The sequence below is a fragment of the Sitophilus oryzae genome, unplaced genomic scaffold, assembly GCF_002938485.1.
Source record: "Sitophilus oryzae breed Bouriz unplaced genomic scaffold, Soryzae_2.0 scaffold_1274_pilon_pilon, whole genome shotgun sequence".
Classification (NCBI taxonomy): Eukaryota; Metazoa; Arthropoda; class Insecta; order Coleoptera; family Curculionidae; genus Sitophilus; species Sitophilus oryzae.
Window position 1 is genome coordinate 1,620,349 of NW_022145920.1, and position 25,881 is coordinate 1,646,229.

Here is a 25,881-nt window from a genome sequence, read left to right on the forward strand (position 1 = left end):
TTTGGTTGTTTGTCGTTCGTAATCGTCCGAACAGTTGCTAAGAGGACTTCGTTGTTTCCACGGTTTTTGCCAAAATTCCAGCAAAAATACCACAAGTCAAACAAATTCACCCCCTTCCTAACTTAAAAATAAGAAAAAAATAAAGAAAACTAGTTTTCTGTAATTTCAGATTATAACCAGAGCTCACACAAAAAAAAACGACAATTTAAATTTAAATGGGACCAAGATATACGTTTTTTTTTAGTTTTTCCAAATTTCGAAATATCTGACTAATGGGGTTTTTGCCAGAAACCTCTCAATTATTTGAGATCGCGTACGTTTTACGCGATCTGGCACTGCTATAGCGGTTTGCTTAAAATAACCACAAACAAGGTTAGAAAGAATTTTCTCTTGTCGAAGTCAGAATCTTTAAAAATTATAAAATCTTCTAAAATTTAAACCGCCCTCATTGAAAAAAATACTATCTTGTGATATTAATTTAAATTTTATTTACACAAACCCCGTGATAATTATAGAAAAGTAAAAAATATTATAGGTATTATGTTAATTATTTTTTACTTCAAACTGCTGTTTTTATAGTTTTTCTAATATCTTTTAGGTATTTTATACATGTCCTTTTAATTTATAAAATTCAACAAAGTAATAAATTTGAATACATATTTGACGACATAATTCTGGAAAAAGCCGAATCACTCCGAAATTATCATTATAATTATTAATTATAAATTATGATATATTTGGGTCGCACCAGTTGCAAGAATAGCGCCAAATATTTACATTGTCCATGAGCACTTTCCAATCTAAACTTGTTTTATTTATCTACGCAATTACCTGAATACATTTATAGTGACCGTGTCCAATATTTGACAGCTATATATATTTCTATAATAACTATAATCACTTGACTCTCGCACGGCACCATAATTACAAAAGAATAATCAACCCACTATTAGTATTACTAAGTTAATCTAGATAGTTCATTTAAGAAAAAAGTATTTTAATTAGTGGCAGTGGCGTCTTAACCATGAGGTCAAATGGTCAATGCATCCCAAAAAAAATCAGGAGAAAATTAGAAAAACTTATTTTAATTATACTTTTTGTAAATCACTTTTCTTCCATCCTAAAATATTCAAAACTATTCCCAATTTGTCTAATTTTCGCTTGAAAACATTTTATTTCTCCCATTTTCTCTACTGCCGGTCAAAATTTCATTTTGTCCTTCGTTCCCGCTATGTTTTAGACGTTTAAACTCCAAGTGCCGCGGCTCGTGACGCCAACAAGGTAAGGTATACTACGTATAGAAAATATAATGAGTTAAGGTGCGATAGATATAGTTTATATTGGCCACTGACCGCGTCATTTATAAAAGGATTTGTAAGGTAGGCAACTTCATATACACTTTATATACACTATTTGGTGGTTTACTGACAGACGATATAAAAAGTGGCGATTTTTGCCTTTGTCTAGAAAGCAGCGTATTATTATTGTAATTTGTAATATTGTTTATTAGTTGAGAATCAATTTAGTTGATTAAGAAATATCGAGTGCATTATTTCTATATAAATATATTACAGGATTTCAGTCATACCGCTGGAAAAATTTTGCCGTTTGGGCAGTTTGGGTATTTATAAAAACTCAAATTATAAAACAACCTAGGTTTTTGTATCGTTTATCGCGTATAATGTTTGGTTTAGTCAATATAATCATAATATCAATAGTCAAATTTTTAATATCGAAAAAAAAATTAGTTTTAGTTGTCGTAGCTTTGTCGTAGCCAAATGTTTGAGATGCAGTTCGAAATTTGTGTAGGTAATAATTCATAATTTTCTGGTTCTGGATAAATGATGAACTCTTGTTGACTGATTTTGGAATAGATATTTTTAAATAGTGTGGTGTTTAGGTGTGGTTAACAACATATGGTGTTTAGTTTGTAAAATCGTGCGGTTAAATGAAAACAATTATTGCCTAAATTTCGAAAAACGTTTAGAGAAAGAATTTACTTAAAATATAAAAAATGTGAAATAAAACTTTTAAAAATGTGTATGTATTATTAAAACACATAAAAAAAAACTTTAAATACATATGTATTTATATTTTTGTGACATTATTATTTAAGTGTCTTTTAAATCCTACGGTGGAAAATTTGTGTTAAGAACATTGACTGGATTTTTAGTGATTGCACTAGACCACCTGTTTAAAAATGTAAGGGTAGGTTTCATTTTAACATAATTTGTATTTATTTTTAGATTTATTTTCCTTTAACTAAACGTACAAGTACCTTGTAAGTTACCAATTAAATTTGGTCGCGTCTTAAAAAAATCGACGCAATATTTTTAGATATTGACCTCCCTACAATAATAACCACGAGCCGCCACTGATTAGTAGTCAGTAATAGCACAAGTTGTCTGTGGTACTAGTCAAGTCATTATAGTTATTAAAGAAATAAGGTGTCTAATATTAATAGGATCACTATAAATATTGATAGGTAATTGATTTGATATCAATTTATAACAAATTTCTTGAATAGGTGCTTCCATAGACACTAATTAAAATAACTGAATTGGTTTTACATGAGATCATGAGATCTAACAACTTTTTGTGGCATTTTTTCAAATTTTATGTTTTTAATAGAATTTTTGTTTCTATAGATCATTGACATAAAATATAAAAATTAACGTTCTTTGTATTCTACAATTTAATGCGGGAAAGTAAAGAAAAATTAGTGCATTATAATTATTTTTGTCAAATTTGCTTTGCCTTATATGTTATTCATACAATAGAAATATGATTTTTTTGAAATATGTTTAGATTTTTAAGATAAATTTTTATTATTTTATAAGATTTAATTTTATATATCATTAAATAATTTAAGGTAATAGATGAATATATTTTCAAGTATATGCAAGTAGTGAAATATACATTATCTTGCGCATTCGCCAAAAAACAAAAATTGTTTTAAAATAAAACCCTACATATTTTACACAAAACGGACTTTATTTGAAAAAATAAACTACACAACAACACTGGTTTTATTTAGGTTTTTGCAATTGGTCATATCACTATCCGTATTGTTATTTTCGCCTTCTAGTTCTTGTGAATCATTTGCTAGTTCTACAGAGGACGTGGTAAGCTCGGTACTTGGGGAATTAAATAACGGACAATCGTCTGCAGGTGATATCGCATCGCTACCTGAATTAACTAAAAAAAGTATTCATTAGTGTATCACGACTCTAAAATATTGATTTATTAATTTTATAAATACAGTTCATACCAAATAAACTTTTAGTCACGTGATTAAGCTTGACAGCGTTGCCCACTTTTACATATTTTCTTTTAATCAAAATATATTTTAGGAAACAAAAATAAATTAATTATAAATATATAAACAGTTATTATTTACATCAACAAAACTTAAGTTCTTAACAGCGCTTAAAAGACATCATAAAGAGCCATTACTTCCGCTTCCCCGTTCAAAATATTTTAATAAAGTTGGGTTGAGCTTTTTACGGCTATTAAGCTATCTTGTACACTTCGCACTAAAGGAGGTATTTAAGAACAATGTTAGACTGCAAGGTCTGCTTGTAAACATTTTAAGTTTAAAGTATCACAACACTATTTATTTAAACCAAAAACTAGTAATACAAAACTAAAGTGTCAAAACGAATGACAATGTCAGGGAATAAATCAATAAATGCGGCAACTTGACATTTTTTACGGCAACTTGACATAAATTTACAGCAAAGCTACAACCTGAATCACCAGCGCAAAATTTTAATTCCAGTTAGTCAGCACGACGGCGCGGCGGCGCCGAACATGTCCATGGTTGGCAACAATGAATTTAAAAATCGCCTCCCCGATTACGTAACTAAAATTTGAATTGATATGAAATATATATTTTATATTTTAAACAGCAAAAAAATGGTTAAATTTTAACCACCTTTTTTACAATTACCTAGAAAAAAAATATAGGTTAATATTTTTTGGGGTAAATAAATACCTGAGAGAAATGAATTTTTCTTCAACCTTGTCTGATTTTCAACAATACTAACTAGTACTTCTGTAGAGCTACCGATAGCCAACGCGGGACTACTAGCTGCAACTATTTCTTGATCTTTGTTATTATCAGAAGGATATATCTTGCTCGAAAATGACAGTTTTCTTGAAGGGCTGTTGGATTTATCTTGAGGGGTATTTAAACAAGTTACATCTCTAGGTTCTGAGCTAGATTCTCTGTGAAAGCCTTCAGAAATAATATAAAATCAAAGAGAATTAGTTAAGAATTGCATAAAAATTGGTTCGTAATTACCAGGTAGATATTTTGGTTGGAGTGGCAAAGTTTCTATGCTCCCTGTAGTAGAAGGCCATATTACTAAACTAGAAGAGGTAGCTGGTAAAGCTGGTATTGCATCTATAACAATAGTAATACAATATTATGTGAACGTTTTATTTAAACAGGACATAGGTTGCTTAAATTAAATATAATTTCGATCCTGCTAAGTTGCTGTATCTCCTCTGCCAATAAAATTTTGAATAGAACTTTTACACGAAAATATACAGGGTCGTCCGAACTGTATTCCGGAAACTTCGGCAGCAAATTCTGCAGATAAAAAGAAGTTAAATGTTCTAAAATGCTTAGTTTCAGATATACAGGGTGTAGAAGTTTTATTTTTTTTTAGATTTTTTCCAAAAAATTTCTGAAGTAATAACGTCAATATTTGGATGAAAATTTCTGTCTAGGAGAAACTTGATTTTGATATCAATATGACTCCTACTTGTAAAGGACGCCACCTAAATATTTTTAACTGTTTTGAAGAGTAATAACTCGTCCGTATCTGTATATAACTATTAAGTACAAAAATATATATTCACGAAATTGTTTGCGTAAAAAAGGTCTCTTGGTAAAATTCGTCACGAGTAATGGTTCTCGAGATATTTGGAATCGACATTATCAATACCTGTCATCATTGACATAAATGTTGAAAACATGTTGAATGAAAAGTTATCAGACTGAAATCATAAATTTAAAAAAGTTTTTGTGCCAAAAGTTCAACATAAACTGTTTTATCATCATTGTTTCGAAGAAAAAAAGAAGATTAATTTAAAAAAAATAATTATTTAGAAAAAAATCGAAATAAAAATGACACTTCTACACCCTGTATCTCCGAATCTAAGCATTTTAGAACATACATTTATACGAAATTTTTTACTTATTTTTATTTGCAGAATAGGCTGCCGAAGTTTCCGGAATACTTTCGAACCACCCTGTATAGTACAGAGGAGTCGCGAATATCTGAGGTAATGCATGCGGGAGCAACCTCGGATAACTGAATACTAGGATAATCCAAAATTTAAGAATTAATCGTAAAAATACAACACAAAAACAATGTCAATCTCGTATATGCGATTATTATTATATTTTAGGTTAAAGCTAATATATTGTATAAATACCGTATGATCGAATAAAAACGGCGTCAGCAATGGCTATGAAATGAAGAGCGCTGTCATTTTATATATAAATTTATATGGAAAATGTCATCGATGTTCATTTCATAGCCATCGCTGAAGCTGTTTTTATTCGATCATACGGTAAATTTAACAAGAAATAGCTCAATAATAGAATAATAAGTGAAAAATTTCTAATCAAAATACGCAAAATAGGCACAGAAATACAAAATCGCCCAAAATAAAGTACTTTATAAAATAGAAATAAAAACTGCAAATCATAGTCCTTGAAATTATGTAACTAAGATCAAATATATCTGACTACTTACAACATTTAACAAATATTGTAATCTAAAAATTAGTTTCCAAAAAAGTATCCAAAATGTAACAAAAAAACTACTATAACTATTTTTTGCTATTTTTAACATAATTTGGTGGTCATTTAGAAAATACTATTATACCAAACCTTCCTTAAAAATATTCTGGGTTTTTTGCTATGCAAAAATCTACAAAATAAAAGTTATTTTTGTAGCACCATTAAATTCAACTTAATATTATAAACTTTATAAATGGGCAATAAAAACTTATCTCATGGTCTTTAAAATTATTCAACTAAACTAAAATACAATCGTCGTGAAATGACGATTCGATAGAAAATTGACATTAGGACGGAGATAACAACCTTTCCAAACAACGCAATATGGGTAAAAGACCATAAACAATTTTAGTATCTTATTTCTTTCACTATTTAATAAATAATGGTTCCCAGGTATTTATTTTAATATTATGTGATAACAAATTATTTTAGATGTAATAAACAGAGCAACATAACGATTTTTGGCTGTGCTCTACCTTTTTTTTTATAGAGGAGGAGGAAATCTTGCATAAGACGGCGTGTCAGATTCCTACTGACTAAAACCACCTCCCCTTCTCTACGACACATCACGCCCGTACCGCTTTCGCATATCTTCGACGTGAGGACTGTCTACGTATTTCTACGTGCTTCTTCCTCTTTAGTTTTTATGATTCCTCTTATCACTGTATAGGCCAGAGTCCAGTTTTTTTCTCCTCCTTTCAGGCTATTCATCATAGTTTCTGCTGTAAAAGGAATGTTCATAGCTATATAGTACTGATGTCTTAGCACCGACCATCTTGGACATTCAACAAGGTATGTTGAGCATCATCTAACTTGTTACAGTATACACAGTGGTTTGTTGGTGATTTCGTTCGATTAAATAGATAACTTTTGAAACACCCATGGCCCGACAGGGCCTGGGTGGTATAATAATCTACTTCACCATGTGGCCTCACTATCCATTCTCTAATATTAGGAATTAAACTATACGTCCACCTTCCATACTTGCCGTTGACCCATTCTTCTTGCCATTTTATCCATAGTCTATTTCGAGCTTCAGTTTTCAAAGTTCCTTGGTAGGTTTCAACTCGTTCTTGAATCAAGAGATGCATTGGGGGTATACCCGTTATAACGCGAACAGCCTCTGCAGAAATGGTTCTGTAGGCACTGCTGACTCTTATAGCCGCTGTACGCTGTACACTGTTTATTTTCTGCCTATATTTATTATTTTCCATTGCTTTGTACCATATAGGTGCAGCATATAGAAGTTGAGAGTGAATGACCCCCACTAGAACCCTTCTCTTAGAAGCTCTTGGTCCAGCGGCATTTGGAAGTAGACGCGACAGTAGGAAGTAGACATAGCATTACGCGACAGTAGGAAGTAGCATTTGGAAGTAGACGCGTACAGCTAATGTTTTGCTTGCTTTGGTTACCGTTTTATCAATGTGCTCGCCAAATTTCATTTTGGTATCAAGCCATACTCCTAAGTATCTATTGGTTTTGCTGAGTTTAATTTCTACGTCTTCAAGGTTAAAGTGTATTTCTGAAATTTTCCTTTTGGTTGTGAACAAAATTGCCTCCGTCTTGTATGCGGCTAATTGAAGTTTATTTTTTTTTCATCCAATTTAAGACTCTAATCAAACTAGTGTTGGCAGTGTTCATCAGTGCCTCTTCAGTTTTTGCCACTACCACCATTGCCAGGTCGCAAATCCAATTAGTTTGGTACCCTCAGCAATTTTTGTTTCAAGAAGGTCGCCGTATAAAATATTCCACAGAGTGGGACCCAATACCGAGCCCTGTGGTACCCCACTATTAATCTCCACAGTTTTAACCTGGTTATCTGCTGCTAGTATCAACTTCCTGTCTGATAGATATGATGCGATAAGTCGCATTAATCTCTTCTCGATGCCTCTCCTTTTTAATCTATCCAGAATAATTTGCCAAGATGCGCTATTAAATGCGTTTCTTACATCTAGAGTTATCATAGCACATAGCTTTCGGTTGTTCGGTGCGTAGTCCGCTGCTTCTAAAGCCTTTTTTAGCAATTCAGCAATTGCTCCAACCGTTTGTCTGCCTTTTCTAAAACCAAACTGATAGTTTGAGAGCCCTCCTGTTCTGTCTAGTTCTTCATTCAGTTTATTTAGTATCAAGTGCTCATATAGTTTACCCTGTAGTCGACTAATCGGACGGTAGGCTGCTGGACTTCGAATTGTACTTTCACCCTTTTGAAGTAGGATCAGCTTTGATTTTTTCCATTCCTCTGGGAAAATTTGTGCCATTACTAATCTATTATATACTTTTAATGTATATTCTGGTAGGTATAAAACTGCTTCTTTTAGTATCTCAGCGGGTATATTGCTTGGTCCTGGAGTTTTGCCATTTTTAAGTTTATTACAAGCCGCCAGTAGTTCGTCCTTATTAAAGCTTAGTATTCTATCACAGATCGTTTTATTATTATCACTATTATCACATTTTACGGTTTGATTTATATCACAGACGTTGTTATCACAGAAGTTATCACGGACTTTTGGGTGTATAGGGAAGAAGTAAGCTACTACTTCTTCCATACAATCCATATCCAAATTTGGTCTTGGTTGAAAACCATTTATCCATCTCATCACTGTGCTCTACCTAATTTTAATGTTACTGAGCAAACTATATTGTGTAAATAAGCTAGAATAAGTTATAATAAATTAGCTAGAACTACTTACATTATTTCGGCAGAAATAGGAATTTAAAAGTTTGTTACGACAAAAATATCTAGGACCTAAGAGACAAAATATATCATAATATTTAAATTTAACGTCATGGATCAAGTAATACTAAACAGAACAGGTTAGGTTAGGTTAGGTTGAACAAGTATTTAAATACAAATTTTTGTATTTAAATACTTGTTCTGTTTATTATTATATCTGTTTATTATGTTCTGTTTGGTTTGGTTTGGTTTGGTTAGGTTGTTTATTTACAGATTTTATTCTTAAGTTAATCCTTTTGATTATATTGAGAATAAAAAGTGTAAATCATAGTTTTTGAAATTATGTAACTCAGCTAAATTGCTACCGACAATTTACTACGTTTGACTGAAAAAAAAAGTTAAATATAATAATTGTCGCAAATAATGCCTAAGATTTAAAAACCAGTCTAAAAATGTTCGCTTTTACTTACGCAATTATAATATTACTGAGCAAGTTCTATTAAGCAAAACATATATAGATTAAATTAAAATTAATTTTAATGAGTTTCGTTAATAAACAAAAAAAATATGTCATATTTTTTGAATTTAAGTAACTAAGCTAAACTATAATTAACTTATACAACATTTAGCATTATTATTATTATATTGATATACTCAGCAAAGTTATTATTTTTAGCCCTATTTTATCTAGCTATTTATAATTATATCAACTTTAATTCATAAACTCAGTTTTTTATGAAGTATTTGACATATAATACAGGTTTAATCGAGAAGTTGTTTTTTTCCCTAACTTTAAAACACCCTGTAAAATAATTTCCTTTGTAATTTTTCCTAAGTTATAATTTTACGGTCAAAACCATGACTTCTAAGCATTTTTTTTATTATTGTCAATAATTTGCAATTTTTTCAATTTATCATTACTTTTTGATATAATTTTTTAATATGTTGAGATGGTTTTGGTATTGAATACTCTATACTAAATTTAAAAAAAACCTAAAAGCCTAACGATAGAGTCCTGATTTTAATAAACATTAATAGATAACAGAACCAACGATATTAAAAAAAACATCTGTAATACTCAAGTATACAAACAGAAAAAAAATGTAAAAAATACCCTAATAGTTTATCATATTGTGTTATATATCATATTGTGTTATGTTTTCCAATTCTTTTTTAAGGGCCAAGCGAAGTTCATTTAAAGAAGCTGGTATCGCTTCGCGACCTCTAACCCTCCTGTCAAGCATTTTCCAAACGTCGAACATGATGGGCAGTTCATAGTAATATATAGTTCACAAATTAGGGTAAAAAAACAACCCCTCGATTAACCCTGGATAATATACAAAATACTAAAATTTATAAAAAACTGAGTTTACGAATTAAAGTTGATATAATTATATACAGCTTGCTAAAAAAGCATGAAAATATGGCTAAAGATAACAAAAATATAATACTCTAAAAATATAAGCCGTTTTTTTTGCATCTGAGTGTAATACTTAATCAAATTTTAATATGCCAGAAGGGTGTAATAACTGATCAATATAAAATTATTTGCATTTTCTACAAAATGTTATTAATACTGAGTAAATTAAACATACACACACAGAACAAATATTCGCAGGAAAAAACGACATACCGAGTAGGACATAAACCTAGCATCGGGTGCACATCGGGCAAAAAAATACCCGTTAAGTTTCTGTTCGTTCGTCTGTATGTGTCTTAGTGTTAGCGGTTGGAATCTCCATGAATATTTGTAGGCATATAAATTAATATATTTTTTGGTGCCTGAAGAAACGACAATAAAGTCGCAAAACATAATTGTTTTCTTTCGAGCCTTTCCAAACACCCACGATTTTTTTTCTGCGTACTAACACCTGGGAACTAACAATAATCCGAGGGGTGTCTCACTTGGATAAAAAATGTACATGTACTGCCAAAATATAATTTTACTTTCAAGAGACTGCCACCGACTGTGAAGAAGACTGCCTATGATTGCCATCTAATTATTATAGGCGACTGCCGTACGACTGCCAATGACTGCCAGCGACTGCCAAAAAAATGTAAATTTAATTCCGATTTAAAGTGTGAGGTACCCCTCGAAATAATCATATTAGAACATATATTGTTCAAATTAAATTTAAGTTTGAGAACTTAATAAACGAACTATAAAAACGGTATATCATAATCTTTGAAATTATGTAAAATACCTTACTTATATAAAATACCTTACTTAATTTCAAAAGTATCTTAAAAGTTTGCTGCAAAAAAATACCCCAGGATTGTAAGCCACAAACACAAATTCCATATACAATTTTTTTGCAATTTAATACAAATATTTTTTTAGATTTTTTTTCCACTATCTAATAAAGATATGCAAGTTAAAAATATAAATAGATACCTTCGGGGGATTGTATACTATATGGTCCATTGTGAGATAATACTGCTAGATTAGGTACTGAAGGTCCTTGCAAAGATAAATTTATTACTGGTACTCCATTAGCATTACCTAAAAATTTAGATATTGTTTCTAAAAATTACAACAACCTGACAATTTTCTATAAAATATTATTGAGAGCTACAAATAAGTTTTTAAATATAACATCTCAAATAAGAAATATATCCTGTATGAGCTGGCGCCCTCTTTTACTGTTAGCCTCAAACATAAACCTGATACAAGGAAATCAATTTTACCTCTTAGCTGTTTAAATTTTACGACAGAGAACGTTTAAATATTTTAGTACAAGACGTTAAAATTAGGTAAGTTAATATAAAATAAAAATTATAATAAATTTTATGGCGTAATATTTATTAAAAGATAAGAAATCTTATATTAATTAAATAGTTATACAGTGCTTTTATTTTAACGGTGAAAGCAAAATAAAAACACTAAATCACCACAATACACCAAAACACTTTTACTTTTGCACTGGACGCGCGTTTCGCTAACCATGTTAGCATCATCAGCAGATGATTATAAACTTTATATTATAGGCTATGTTCACAGTTAAAATAAAAGCACTGTATATACTTAAATAATAAAATAGTTAATACTTAAATACTAAAAGCATTACCAATCTTGGTAGGTCCAAATGCATCTTTAATGATAGCTGGATGGTGATGTTTAATGGCATTTACTCTTCTATTTCCAACATTGTCGGTTTTCTTTCTTCTGGGCTGCTCTACAGGTAATACCCTTCTTCGACGCTTTGGTAATTTTGCTCTTGCCTAAAAATTTTCAACATACGATATATTATTTTTCATTTGTGGAAATTAATTACGGCGTTATTTTAGATAATTATACATTTTTGTGTCAGAAGGCGAAGAAGATTTAGAAAATCCATCTCAATCTATTTATTCGTGGAGATGTAAAATTTAGTTTTTTACATAACCAATTTATTAAAAGATTATTATCTTTTATTAAAAGATTATTAATGGAGAAAAATGACCTACTTTTCATACAAATTAGAATATATTTTAATCTCTAGAAGTATATCTCACCAAAATTAATATACATTTTTGTGGGGTATACTTTCTCTTTAAAATGTATTTTTTAGCCGACCATACCAACAGGTATGGTCGACAATTTTTTCGTTGCACTTCCACTTTAACCAGAAAAAGCTTTCTTACTAAAAATCTCTACTTAAATTTCTATAGTATTTTGTTAAACATTATATCAGGAGCATAGAATTTTATGCAAAATACTAAAATTGGATTATCTCAAATAGAATCTTCCATTTTTGTATTTTCCATTTTTTATCTTATTCTGCGTCAAAAATTTAAGGCAATCTTGTATAAAGTTGTTTTAAAAATGTATATATTATTTTATTTACAACCACATATATGTAATACTGACACTACTGACTTTTAAAAAATTTGAAAGTGTCATATCATCTACATTTCTTCCCTCTTCCATTTCTCTCATCCATTTCCCTCACTCGGTTTTTCTTATTTCTTGCCTCATTTAATTAAGCAAAATATTCTTGTAATATCTTTATTAAATACTTATCTAACATCAACAAAAATAAACAAGAAGATTAACAATAATAATTGAAGATTTTAATACATTTATTTGTTGAAGGTAAAAATGCTAGACTTCTTTGGCTTAAAACCTACATTCTGGCGTTTTAAAAAAGCGACGAGTTTGTGATATTTCGATATGTCAGTCTTTTCCCTTAATTCTAGCATTGTCCGTATCACGCTGTACGTAGCCTAAAGAGTAGATAGTTTTTCTTGCCTTGCCATGTCAATAAATATGGCATCAAGACTGTCTCCGAAGCAATATTCTTAGCATTTCTTTCGGCACACCATTTTTAATATACTTTCAATGCCATTTCATATCGTCCCCTACTTTTCTCTGGAAGTAAACTGGCTTCTGCTCTTTTTGCAGCTTCTGTAAGTTCTCATGGAATACCAATATTAAAGCAGTCTTCATTATCAGAACTTTCCGACTTCAAAATAAAATACTGTCCCTATTTTTTAATTAATGATGTGGTTGTAAATAAAATGGTATACAAACCTCGGAGGAAAGTTTTCATTATTGTCTCGAGATTTAGCTAATCTCGACGTCTCGATTAACAATATCAATCTCTAGAGATTAATGGGACACTTCCCTCCTCGGTATGTAATATACTATTAGTTTGCTATTAGTAACTTTTTCTTGTTACTAATATTGTATTTCTTTACATAATAGTAAATAACAGAGCACAACTAGCATGACGACAAATATCAGAAAACATTAACGATAAATAAAATATCGCTCATGTATTATCGATATGTTGCCTTTATTTTTATTTAACTATCGGATTTAGGTTTTATAGACAACTTTATACAGGGTGGCGCCTCTTATATAACGTGGAGGCTCCAAGGAGAACGACAGTGTGTATTCAAATGAAATTTTGTGAGCATATGTAGGTTATTTCTGAGCACTTTTAAAACTAAAAAAATATAGAGAGTTCTACAGGGTTTCCCCAAAAAAAGTTACACAATCAAAGTTGTGTTTTTTGTAATGGAACAGCATATATATTAATTGATTTTCGTATTCGAGCAGAAATAAAGGTGAGTTTTATTAAAGAAGTATATGCCTAATATATAAGGTTTTTGACATATTTAATATTTTCTAAAAATAAAGGACAATTTTTAAATTTTAATAAAAGCTGCCTAAATTGGAATTTACCCATATGTAGTTAACATAACTATTGTACAAATCAAATTAAAACTTGACCCAAAAAATTATACAGGGTGAGAAAAAATTAATATAGAACAATGGTTATCTTTAACCTACCTAAAATCAAGACCGAAATAGTAGCAGCTGACTACTATTATAATCATTAATATCACAAAATTGTACTTTTTACATTTGCATACGTGTAAATTTGGTTAGCGTCATCCATATAACTTGTTCCACAATATATCTTATAAGTTTAGAGATAACGCCTTGCTTTAATATTAACAATAATAGACCTACAGGTCATTACTCTGAATTTGTGTTCTAATATTGTATTTTCAAACTTATAAATTTCTTAGTACTTTTTGAAACATGAAATAGCTTTTTGACCAATAAAAATAGTTTTCCAATATAATAAACATGTTTTAGGTGAAAAAAAAAACGTTTGTAAAGTTAAAAAGGAAATTCATGTTCAGTACAAAGTAAACAAAATAACGTACCTGTGTGTGGGAATAAAACATGGAGAAGTTCGATACTATAACTGGAACAGGTAAGGCAATAGTGAGCACCCCGGCAAGCGCGCAAAGAGCCCCCACGAACATGCCCGCGTAGGTCTTAGGGGCCATGTCCCCATAACCTACCGTTGTCATGGTAACTATAGCCCACCACAGGCCTTCCGGTATACTTTTGAAGCTGTTCTCTTTATTATCCTGTCAATAAAAGAAAATATTATTTATTAATGTATGAAAAAACTAAAGTCCCATATTTTCTCCATTTGTAGATATATTTTGTACAGACATTTATGAACGAAACATATACAGGGTGGTCCGAACTGTATTCCGGAAACTTCGGCAGCATATTCTCCAGATAAAAAAAAAGTAAAAAAGATCATATAAAGTTCTGAAGTAACGTCAACATTTGGATGAAAATTGGTGTTTGGGTTTTTTTTTGACATGAGAAATTTGATTTTGATGTCAATATGACTCCTACTTGAAGGGGGCACCACCTACATATTTTTTAACTGATTTGAAGAGTAATAACTTTTCCTCCGTATCTGTATAAAACTACTAAAAACTAAAAAACTAACTAAGTAAAACTAGTAAGTAAAAAATAACTAGTAACTTAAATCGTTCGACGGCAGATGTTCGTTTTTAAAAATATATTTATTTTCAAAAACTTAGAAGCTAGTGTACAGTACGACAACAGAACAAGGAATGATTTATTAATACAATGTGATTTAAAAAGTAAACTACGTTTCCCACGATCTTGCTGAGTTGCAATGTCGATTCCTGGGACCAGAGTGATGATGCTCCGGTTCTCATGGGAATGGTCACATAACTCCTCCCTCCTTAAGATTCGAAAATAACGGATGTGGTTTTCGAATTCGGACCAATCTTCTTTTTCTTCGATTTATTGATCATTGATCTCCAAAATAATGCAATTTTCTTTCTTCTTATAATTATTAAGACAATAATTAATATAAAGCAAATACTGATTAAAATATTTATTATTGAAGTTTGATTATTTGTTGTTAATTCAATTGGTGGAATCAATTGATTTGCCATATCTTTTAACTTATAGATTTGATCAAAATTTTATTAATTAAATCTTTGAAAATATTTTGAAATTATAGCTCTAATTCAAACTTGCGTCTTTGAATCAAAATTAAAATTTCCGTTTCTTAAAAATAAAATATTTTCATTATATTGATCTAGAAGTATTTTGCGCTACTTTAAAAGGTCAAGTAATATTTTCCTAGCCTAAAAATTAATCAATAAACTTTTTATTTGTTTATTTTACTTTCTATTTTCTCTGAAATAGCTTTCGTTTTTTTTTGCTTATTTCTACGTGTTTTTGCCTTCAATAGACTGAACTAAATCTAATTTGCCCTAACTATTCCTATCGACGGCCTTAAACAGAGGATCAATAGGGTAAAAGAAAATGGCACTAACCTTAGGTTTTTCCAGTCCCTTTCCGACCCCTTGCTAGTTGTGGTCTGGTTCTTTTCGGATCACACTGGCGGATTTGAAAACCCGAGTAGGATTTCTCTCGATATACAGTCGAATTTACAGTTAAAGAAAGCACTACCGTGTAATCCTACCGTGTAATCCTACCGACTGCGCCACTTAAATCGTTCGACGGCAGAAGTTCGTTTTTAAAAATTTATTTATATTCAAAAACTTAGAAGCTTAGTACAGTACGACAACAGAACAAGGAATGATTTATTAATACAATGTGATTTAAAAAGTAAACTACGTCTCCCAGGATCTTGCTGAGTTGCAATGTCGATTCCTGGGACCAGAGTGATGATGCGCCGGTTCTCATGGGAATGGTCACATAACTAGTAACTACTAAAGTAAAAAATATACATTTACGACGTTTTTTTACGTAAAAAGGTTTCTTGGTAAAAATCGCTACGAGTAATGGTTCTCCAATTCCAAGTATCTCACTTGGAATTAAAGTTATTGTAGCTGCCATTATTGACATAAATTAAACATGTCGACTAAATAGTTATTAGACTGAAATCATAAATTTGAAATGTTTTTGTGCCAAAAGTTGAACAGCAACTCTTTTATCATCATTTTTTTCGCAGAAAAAATTATGATTAATTTAAAATATTATTTCCCAAATTTATTATTTCAGTCAAATAACTATCTACTCAACATGTTTATTTTTCGTCAATAATGGCATGTATTGACTATTTCCATTCTAAATATCTCAAGAACGGCTTCTCGTAGCGATTTCTACCAAGAGACAATTTTTACGTCACGGAAATATATATTACTATTAGTAGATTTATACAGGTACGGACGAAAAGTTACTACTCTTAAAAACAGTTAAAAGACATGTAGTTGGCGCCCCCTACAAATAGGAGTCATATTGATATCAAAATCAAATTTCTCATGGCAAAAAACTCCCAGACATCGATTTCATCGAAATATTGACGTTATTTCAGAAATTATTTGGAAAAAATCGAAATAAAAATGAATCTTCTACACCCGGTATCTCTCAAACTCAGCCTTTTGGGACCAGCATTTATACAAACTTTTTTATTTATTTTTATCTGCAGAATATGCTGCCGAAGTTTCTGGAATACAATTCGGACCACCCTGTATACGCGATATCAATTAAGCTTTTTGTTATGTAATCTAGGGCGCGATTTTTAAACCATTTTTGCTCACCAAGGACATATTCGGCGTCGGGCTGACTAACTGGAATTTAAATTTCCCGCTGGGGATTCAGGTGCCAGCTCTGGTATAAAAAAAGTCAAGTTGTCACATTTATTTATTTTCTAACATTTTAATTCGTTTTGACACTTTTGTTTTTGGTTTAAATGAATTGATTGTATTGTGATACTTTAAGCTTAGAAATGTTTACTAGCAGACCTTGCAGTCGAACATTGTTCTTTTTAGAACCTCTATTAGTGCGAAGTGGCTACAAGATATCTTAATAGCCGTGAAAAACTGATCGCAAACTTTTTAGAATATTTTGAATGGGAAAGCGGTAGTAATAGCCCTTTATGTCCATTGAGTGCTGTTAAGGAAGTGAGTTTTGTTGATGTAAATAATAACTGTTTATATAATTATAATTAATGTATTTTTGTTTCCGAAAATAATAATAATAGCTCCCGTATATAGCGTTTAACGCCTTGGGAGTAGCAAGGTACAGCTTGCTATACTAGAGCCGTTCGGTATACAAGGAAGGTAATGTGGCTAGCACTACGCTTCAACCGCCTATTATTACCTCAGGATTGTGAATCCCAAGTACTCATTTAAGGCTGAGTCGACCTCATTTAAGGCTGTTTCCGAAAATATTTTGATTAAAAGTGACTAAATCACGTGACTAAAAATTTATTTGATATGAACTATACAGACATGTATAGGCGGCTATAGACATGTAGGTATAGGCATAGTATAGGCGCAATAAAAGAGCACATTTAAAAATCTTATCTATCGTATAAGGGTTGGAATCTTAGGGTGATTCAAAAATATTTAGTATTTCAAATGCATAAGAAAATTATCCATCACACAAATCATACAATAAAGTCACGAAACGTCACACAAAAAACACCCTTTGGGCCTTTCCAATACTCAAACTACTAAATATTTTATATAGCATATGAGTGGTTTTTGAAATATGGCCCTTGGAAAATTATTTACTAACTAATAAAATGAATTTTAAAATTTTGAAAGAGCTTTAAATTTGCAGAAAATGATTTCTAGTAGTGTCCGTTTTAAAATCAATAAGTAACCATAATTGTATGATACCTATATGTATTTTGCTACATTATCTAATAACGCTTCAATATTTAATATAGAACTCCTTATTCAGGGTGTTTCCAAAAACATGTGCCATCTTTCGTGGGAAGAATTCTCACGTAAAAATAATACTTATTTTTTATATCAACATACGTCCGATTCTACCCTGGATTCTACTTTGTTTCGTAGCTACAAGGTGTTAAAATCATAATGGTCTCTCGATTTATTATAATTTTCTCCCAAGTACTTGTAGTAATTCGAATGAAATTTTGAAGGTAAAAGTTACTATAAGTGCTACATATTTTAATACTAAAAAAGTGTCCATATGGGTTATCACTGGAATATTTGGCATGTGCGCCACTGACTTTTTTGATATCAAAATTGTGTAAACCGTTTAATGCCAATTAAAAGTTATCTCTTGATATTTTGTCGAATTCCGCATCCTTGATGAGATAAACGTAATTTTATTAATCACAATTAATAAAATTAAAATAAAAATAAATTAATAAATTATATATTTTACCTAATTTATTATTAAATAAATTATTACCATTAATTATTATAATTCTAAAACTATGCATTTCCATGTACATGTTTATAAGAACATTTTTTCATATTTTTTGATGGGAAATCAGTGAGTACTTAGGTATTTAAAGCTTTCGCAAGTTAATGATATAAAAACATTTTAACTATTAGACTTGGATTAAGGCTTTTAATGCAAATTGTGCAAATTAATAAAATTGAGTTTATCTCGTTAAACAGACCGAAATCGACAAAATATCAAGAAACATTTATAATCGGCATTAAACTGCTTAAACTATTTCGCTAACAGGAAAAAAGTCAGTAGCGTACATGCTTTTTTTTAAATATTCCAGTGATAACCCATATGCATGTCCCTGGTGAGTATGTCGACACTTTTTTATCTTTAAAATATGTTGCATTTATAATAACTTTTACCAAAATTTAATTCGAAATGCTAAAAGTACTTGGAAAATATTATAATCAACTGAAAAAGTAATAAGATTTTAAAACCCTGTAGTTACGAAAAAAAGCAGAATCGAACCTATGTTGATATGAAAAATAAATATTATTTTTACGTGAGGAATCTCCCCACGAGAGATGGCACATGTTTTTTGAAACATCCTGTATTTTATCTTAGTTACATAATTTGAAGAACTATGATTTGCAGTTTTTATACCTCTTTTAAAGAAAAGTACTTTATTTTAAGCGATTTTGTGTTTCTGTGTCTATTTTGCGTATTTTGATTACAACTTCTACACTTCTTATGTTATTATTTAGCTATTTCCTATTACACTATTTTGTATCCAAATAAGTGTTCTGAAACTAATGTTTATAACCAAAACCAGTGTTTGTACAATAATTTTCTGTTTTTATAGTGATTATTTATTTTTTGCCGTTCAGCACAAAAATCATATCTACTAATTCACCAGATAGATATTTAATGTAAGATTAATTAACTTTTCAACAAATCAAATAAACCTTCATTTACTGACAAATATTTGATTTATAGAACGCCACTGGAACTCAGAATCCTCGTAGACACAAATACCTCGTGTCTCTTTACTTGAAACAAAAGCCACAAAGCACATTTCAAAGAGTATATTTTCCCTATTCTCGGAAGCAGAAAGATAAAACAATTTAAAACATGGACGACAAAAATTTAAACGGTGTTTGTTACAAATGCGTCATTTAGTTTTTGATGTTCCTTTACTAGATAACTTCATTTGATGTCAACAATTACCCCCTAATGCAAGTTACTGAATGAGTTAAAATCTTTGATGTAGACAGACTTTGACTACAACATCGTTGCAGAGGCTGCCATTTAATTCCAATTTATCAATGAATATGAAACTTAGATTTAAAAAAAATTCTACTATACAGGGTGCTAAAAATTACAGGGTATGCAAAGTTACGCTTTGGGATGTTCACCAAGATGCCGTAAAAGTTTTAAGAATTTCAAGAATTGCTGAGTTTTTTTGGAAAAAACGGATTTTTTTGAAAATCAATTTTATTTTTTCCTTTTTAGAAAATCAAAAAACTAATTCCACATTCTCATAGCCACTTTATTAGAGCTATCTGATAGTATTTTTAGATTTTCAAATTAGCTGATAATTTGTTGAACTTATTTTCTTTTAAATACGGACCTGCATTTTTTTATTTCAGGTTTTGAAAGAACTCGTTCTCCTGAGTACAAAGATGTGCTACATTTTATATTTTTTTTTGTTTTGGGTACCTTAACAACAACGAAACTATTTAATTGTTATTTAAAATAATTTCAAGTCCGATTCTGTTTTTTTTTAAATCTGATTATATTTATCTCAACAATATTGATCAGCGCTAATTAACATTGAATAAGGAACATCGAGCAGAAAAATGATATTCAGGTCAGCAACTTAAAGATATTATTTTTAACTTTTTTTATTTTGAATTTGAAATCTCAGTGTGCGATCTAAATAATATGCATAATATTAATCGTAGCTATTATAAATAAATCAACTTATTACAAAGTAGTTTCTAATGCTCTACATGTTCGGAATGGTTGCCATCCTTCCTATTGCACAAATTTATTTCTCGTTCAATTTTATTTATTTTTTAATATGACGAAGTGGCTTTGGTGACTACTGTCGTAATGTAATATTATTACGTCACAATTACATTTTGCATACCTACGATTGAATGTCGTTAGTGTGGTAGATTGTGGAAAAGCCGTTGCTCTTGTTCAAGATGAGCTAAAATATGAATATACTTGGAAAATTTGATATTCTTGAACCATGTTTCTAAATATTCTAAAATTTTTGATTTTCTTGGGATTTAGGTTCGGGAAAAAACGCTGATTAAGTTTTAATTTGATTTTTCATTATCTTTATTTAGTTAAAAAAAACGTTTCGGCTAACATTCATCAGTGTTGTTTCATATAAAAAAAAAGTGTCGAATACAATCCAAAAAATTACAAAAATATTCATACCACACACCACATAATCTTTGCTGCAATTCATAAACTAATATAAACTTGTCAAAAGATGACCACATATTTTTTAAAATTATTATTCTTAACGCGAAAACTATCTACACTGACTATGGCTGAAATACCACATAAAAAAAATGGCTGAAATACCACACAAATACCACACATACTGTACGATTGTACAGTATGTGTGGTTCTGTCCGAAAAATAAAGTTTCAGTAAAATTTACTAATGAAATTATTGCACAAGGTTTTTTAAAGTTAGAGTAACAAACAACCCTTCGGTTAACTCTGTATAATAATGCAAATACTAAAGTTTATAATAAACTGAGTTTACGAATTAAAGATGATTTATTTATATACGGTTTGCTAAAAAAATCATGAAAATAGGGTTAAAAATAAAAAATATATATCACTTTAAATTTGCCAGCGTGTGTAAAAGCGCTGTAAGAGTATAAACTAAAAAATGTATAAGGCCCTGTATAAATTCAAAGTAGGCAATACTTTTCAAAATGGCGGAGTACAGCGCGCACCGGTTTCATTCCAAATTCCGTTTGACAGAATTTTGTAGTCAGCCGCAGCAACTCTCTACCGGCTTACGCAAAACTGCCTAATGAATTATACAGAGTGGTCCAAATTTTATTCGCGAAACATCGCCAGCATATTCTGCAGATAAAAATAAATAGAAAAGTTCGTATAAATTTATGTCCTAAAATGCTTATTCGTTTCGGAGATATAGAGTGCAGAATTTGTATTTCTATTTTATCAAAATAATTTCTGGACTAACGTAGTTATTTAGACAAAAATTGGTGTCTGGGTGTTTTTTGACATGAGAAATTTGATTTTGACGCCAATATGACTTCTACTTATAAGCGACCCACCTACATATTTTTTAAATGATTTGAAAATTAATAACTTTTCGTCCGTTCTTGTATAAAACTATTGAGTAAAAAAATATAAATTTAAACTATTTTTACATAAAATTACCTTTTAACAAAAAAAGCCACGTGTAACCGTTCTCAAGATATTTGGAATGTAAATTACCAATAAATGTCATGATAGAAAAAGATAAACAGGTTGATTGACAACTAGATTTATTTGGCAAAATTTATAAATTCGGGAACTTGAACCTTTGGCGCAAAAACATTTCCAATTTGTAATTTCAGTATAATAACTATCGTACATCTAACTATCTTAGTAACATGTTCAATTTTTTTCGATGGGGACATGGTATTGATAATTAACATACCAAATATCTTGAGAACGGTTACTCGTAGCGATTTTTGACAAGATGCCTTTTTTACCAAGAAAATAGCGAAAATGTACTCAGTAGTTTTAAACAGGTACGGATGAAAAGTGATTGATAACTCCTACTAGATGTAGGGGGTTCCCCCTACAAGTAGGAGTTATATTCACATTGAAGTCAAATTTCCCATGCCAAGAAAGTCTCAGAAACCCAATTTTATCCAAACGTCGACGTTAGTTCAGAAATTACTTGGGAAAAATAGAAATCAAAATAAAATGTTTACATTCTATTTCTCCGAAATGAAACATTCTAAAACATACATTTATACAAACTTTTTGACTTATTTTTATCTGCGGAATAAGCTGCTGAAGTTTCGCGAATACAAGTCGGATCACCCTGTACGAGTAAATCATTTTGTTAATTTTCATTCAGTAAAATAGATATTTATGGTTCATATCAAATAAACTTTTAGTCACGTGATTAAACTTGACCGGCAGAGCATTGCCCACTTTTATATACTTTCTTTTAATCAAAATATTTTAGGAAACAAATAAATTAATTATAAATATAAAAACAGTTATTATCTACATCAACAAAACTCACCTTCTCAACAGCACTTAAGAGTCATTACTACCGCTTTCCTGTTCAAAATATTCTAATAAAGTTGCAATGAGTTTTTATGGCTCTTAAGCTATCTTGCACTAAAAGAGGTTCTAAAAAGAACAATGTTCGACTGCCAGATCTGCTACTAAACATGTTTAAGCTTAAAGTATCACAACACTATTTATTTAACAAAAAACTCGTAATATAAAACTAAAGTGTCAAAACGAACGACAATGTCAGGAAATAAATAAATAAATACGGCAACTTGACATTTTTTACAGCAGATCTACCACCTGAATCCCCAGCGCAAAATATAAATTCTAGTTAGTCAGCCCGGCGCCAAATATTTCCATGGTTGGCAACAATAAATTTAAAAATTCCGCCCTCGATTAATAGTATAAGAGCTAGCAACGTTTTCGAGAAAGTATTTTAAGACATCTGGCTCTTTGATATATCTTTTATTATGCTCTTTGGAACAGCGTGCAGGCCGTCTGGCTGCCGATACACGTTGCGTTCACTACTGCGCATCCAAAGAAGATCCTCTATTTTTTACTTAGCGCTTTAAATTCTAGTATTGAATAAAAATCCTGCAAATCTCCATTAACTCGGCGCGTAGAGCTTTCGCCTATGAAGCGAAGGTCAGTAGTTCGATACCGGCTGGGGTGTAACTTTTTATTTTTTTTTCGTTTATATTCTGATAGTAAAGTATTAAATATTTGCTTTTTTATCACCAGAACGGATAGCGTTTATAAGTTTATGATCCGTAATGTATATAAGTAGAATTTGATACTGTCATTTGTTTTGAAGGATTATTGTGGTAATTAATTAGGTAGGTTGCGTTCACTACTGCGGATCACATGGGTACAGGCTGTCTCATTTTCGTGCGTTTTTTGGGATTTAGGATATCTTGGATTTCTCGTTTATGAGTGAAGATACAATGATGCATTTTTTTTCACATTACTTTGCTAGTTTTTTATGTAACTAAATATTCTACCCTTAGATTTGCGCATTTTATACACATTAACATTAATCAATCTTGTTTAGAAAGTATTATTATTTTATTTTATTTAATTTAACCAGATAATTTTGTTTTCCATCGTTATCTTAACAAACTGAACTGAAAATAAACTTGTGTAGCTTTTAGATAACAATCTGTTAAAAAGTATTATTAAAATGATTATTAAAATAATAAACAACAGCTGAAAAAAATATTTTGAAGAAAGACAGGCAGAAATTACCTTAATAAAGCATTAAAATGTTAATTTTTATATATTATGTTTAAATCTTTAAAATGAAATTATAAACGAGAAATCCCAAAACACGCACAAAAATGGGACACCCTGTACACATGTGATGCGCAGTAGTGAACGCAACCTACCGGCGCGGCAGTCAAACCATCCTAAACCTGCCTAATAATTAATTACCACAATAATCCTTCAAAACAAATGAAAGTATCAAATTCTACTTATATACACTACGGATCATAAACCCATAAGCGCCATCCGTTCTGGTGATAAGAAAGCAAATATTTAATACTTTACTATCAGAATATAAACGAAAAAAAAATAAAAAAGTTCCACCCCCAGCCGGTATCGAACCACTGACCTTCGCTTCATAGGCGAAAGCTCTACGCGCCGAGTTAATGGAGACTTGCTCGATTTTTATTCAATACTAGAATTTAAAGCGCTAAGTAAAAAATAGAGGATCTTCTTTGGGTGCGCAGTGTGAACGCAACGGGTATCGGCAGCCAGACGGGCCGCATGCTATTCCAGAGAGCATAATAAAAGATATATCAAAGAGCCAGACGTCTTAAAATACTTGTTTTCCCGACGTTGCTAGCTCTCGTACTATAAGTAACTAAAAGTTTAATTGATATGAAATATAATGTGTCATTAAATAAGAGAAGTTTTACTTTTTGTCTAAAATGTACAAAATTATTTTTTTTTTCTCGAAATTTAGAATTGAAAGCGGTCCTATCAAAAATATTAGACGAATGACGTCTTATAAGTATAAAGTCTGATATTGTAATGTATTTTCAAAGACTAAATAAAATAGGCCAATAAAAAATACACTAAAATAATCATTTGTTGATTTCTCGTTGAGCAAAACAAATTTGTTATTAAATAAAAAAATAGTTATTGTGTGAAATGTTCAAATTAATTAATTATTGTTTTTGTATTAAGCAAAATACAGGGTGTCCCAATATTCAATTGACATAGAGCTACTACGTATTTTTGGAATTAAAATAACTTTATTGAACACAATTTACCTCTATACTTGCTTCGATTGTTCGTTAGAGGGCATCAAACATTAAAAAAATAAACACATTTTTTCAGATATTTTAACAAACGTTATTCCGATTTGACTGAGATTTCGAGTGTCTATGTTTTGCTAACTGCTCTAATATTTGACTTTCACAAAATTCGAGAAAAAGTGCGGGAAAGGTGAAAACTACTCCCACCCCTATCTAAATTTTAGTATAAATATTATCCAATTCCACCGACGGCCGATTTTCTTTTCGTAAAATAGTCCTTCTAGTATTTACTACTTTTTTGTCTGGTATATAAAACACCATCGTGCATATTTTTTGAGGAAAAAAATTATTTCTAAAAAGCTGACTTACAAAAAATGTTTTTGTCACATGAAATTATGGAGGTGTATGGTACCATATTAAAACCATAACAAATTATATTTCACGATCAGCTTCATAAAAAGGCTAAAAAAATAATAATTTTTAAATTAATTAACGTTCGAGTTTATCTTTGATTGATGCCCTCTAATGGTCAAACGAAGCACTTTTGTATAAAGGGAAATTATGTGCAATTAACTTATTTTGATCCAAAAAATACGTAGTTGTTCTATGTCCATGCAATATTGGAACTCCCTGTATATTTTTAGCTGTGCTTTGGAAAAATAAATTCTTTAAAAAAATTATCACAAAAACTATGCGATGTGGCGTTTTTTTTTCAAGACACAAAAAATGTATTAACAACTAGAAGGACCATTTTACGAAAAGAAAATCTGTTATCGGTGGAGTTGGAAAATATTTATACTAAAATTTATGAGGGGTGGGCGTAGAATGTAGAATGTAGAATGAGTAAGAGGGGGGGTTAATCACACAATCAGGGGAGTCAT

At 30.5% G+C, this 25,881-nt stretch overlaps 1 protein-coding gene across 3 annotated transcripts in view; it reads right to left on the reverse strand.

The window, feature by feature from the left end:
* Positions 1-2,977: 2,977 nt before the first annotated feature.
* LOC115874318 (potassium voltage-gated channel protein Shaw-like) overlaps positions 2,978-25,881 on the reverse strand; it is a 162,510-nt gene continuing 139,606 nt past the window's right edge. For 2 of the 3 annotated variants that reach the window (XM_030889424.1, XM_030889423.1), the window contains exons 6-11: positions 14,154-14,363; positions 11,561-11,714; positions 10,888-10,995; positions 4,307-4,408; positions 3,998-4,240; positions 2,978-3,198 (exon numbers count right to left, since the gene is read on the reverse strand). In XM_030889424.1, coding sequence (XP_030745284.1) covers positions 3,011-3,198; positions 3,998-4,240; positions 4,307-4,408; positions 10,888-10,995; positions 11,561-11,714; positions 14,154-14,363 — 1,005 coding nt within the window. In that variant the 3' untranslated portion in view covers positions 2,978-3,010. The remainder of the gene's footprint in view (positions 3,199-3,997; positions 4,241-4,306; positions 4,409-10,887; positions 10,996-11,560; positions 11,715-14,153; positions 14,364-25,881) is intronic. The other variant, XM_030889425.1, reaches the window with a different exon arrangement.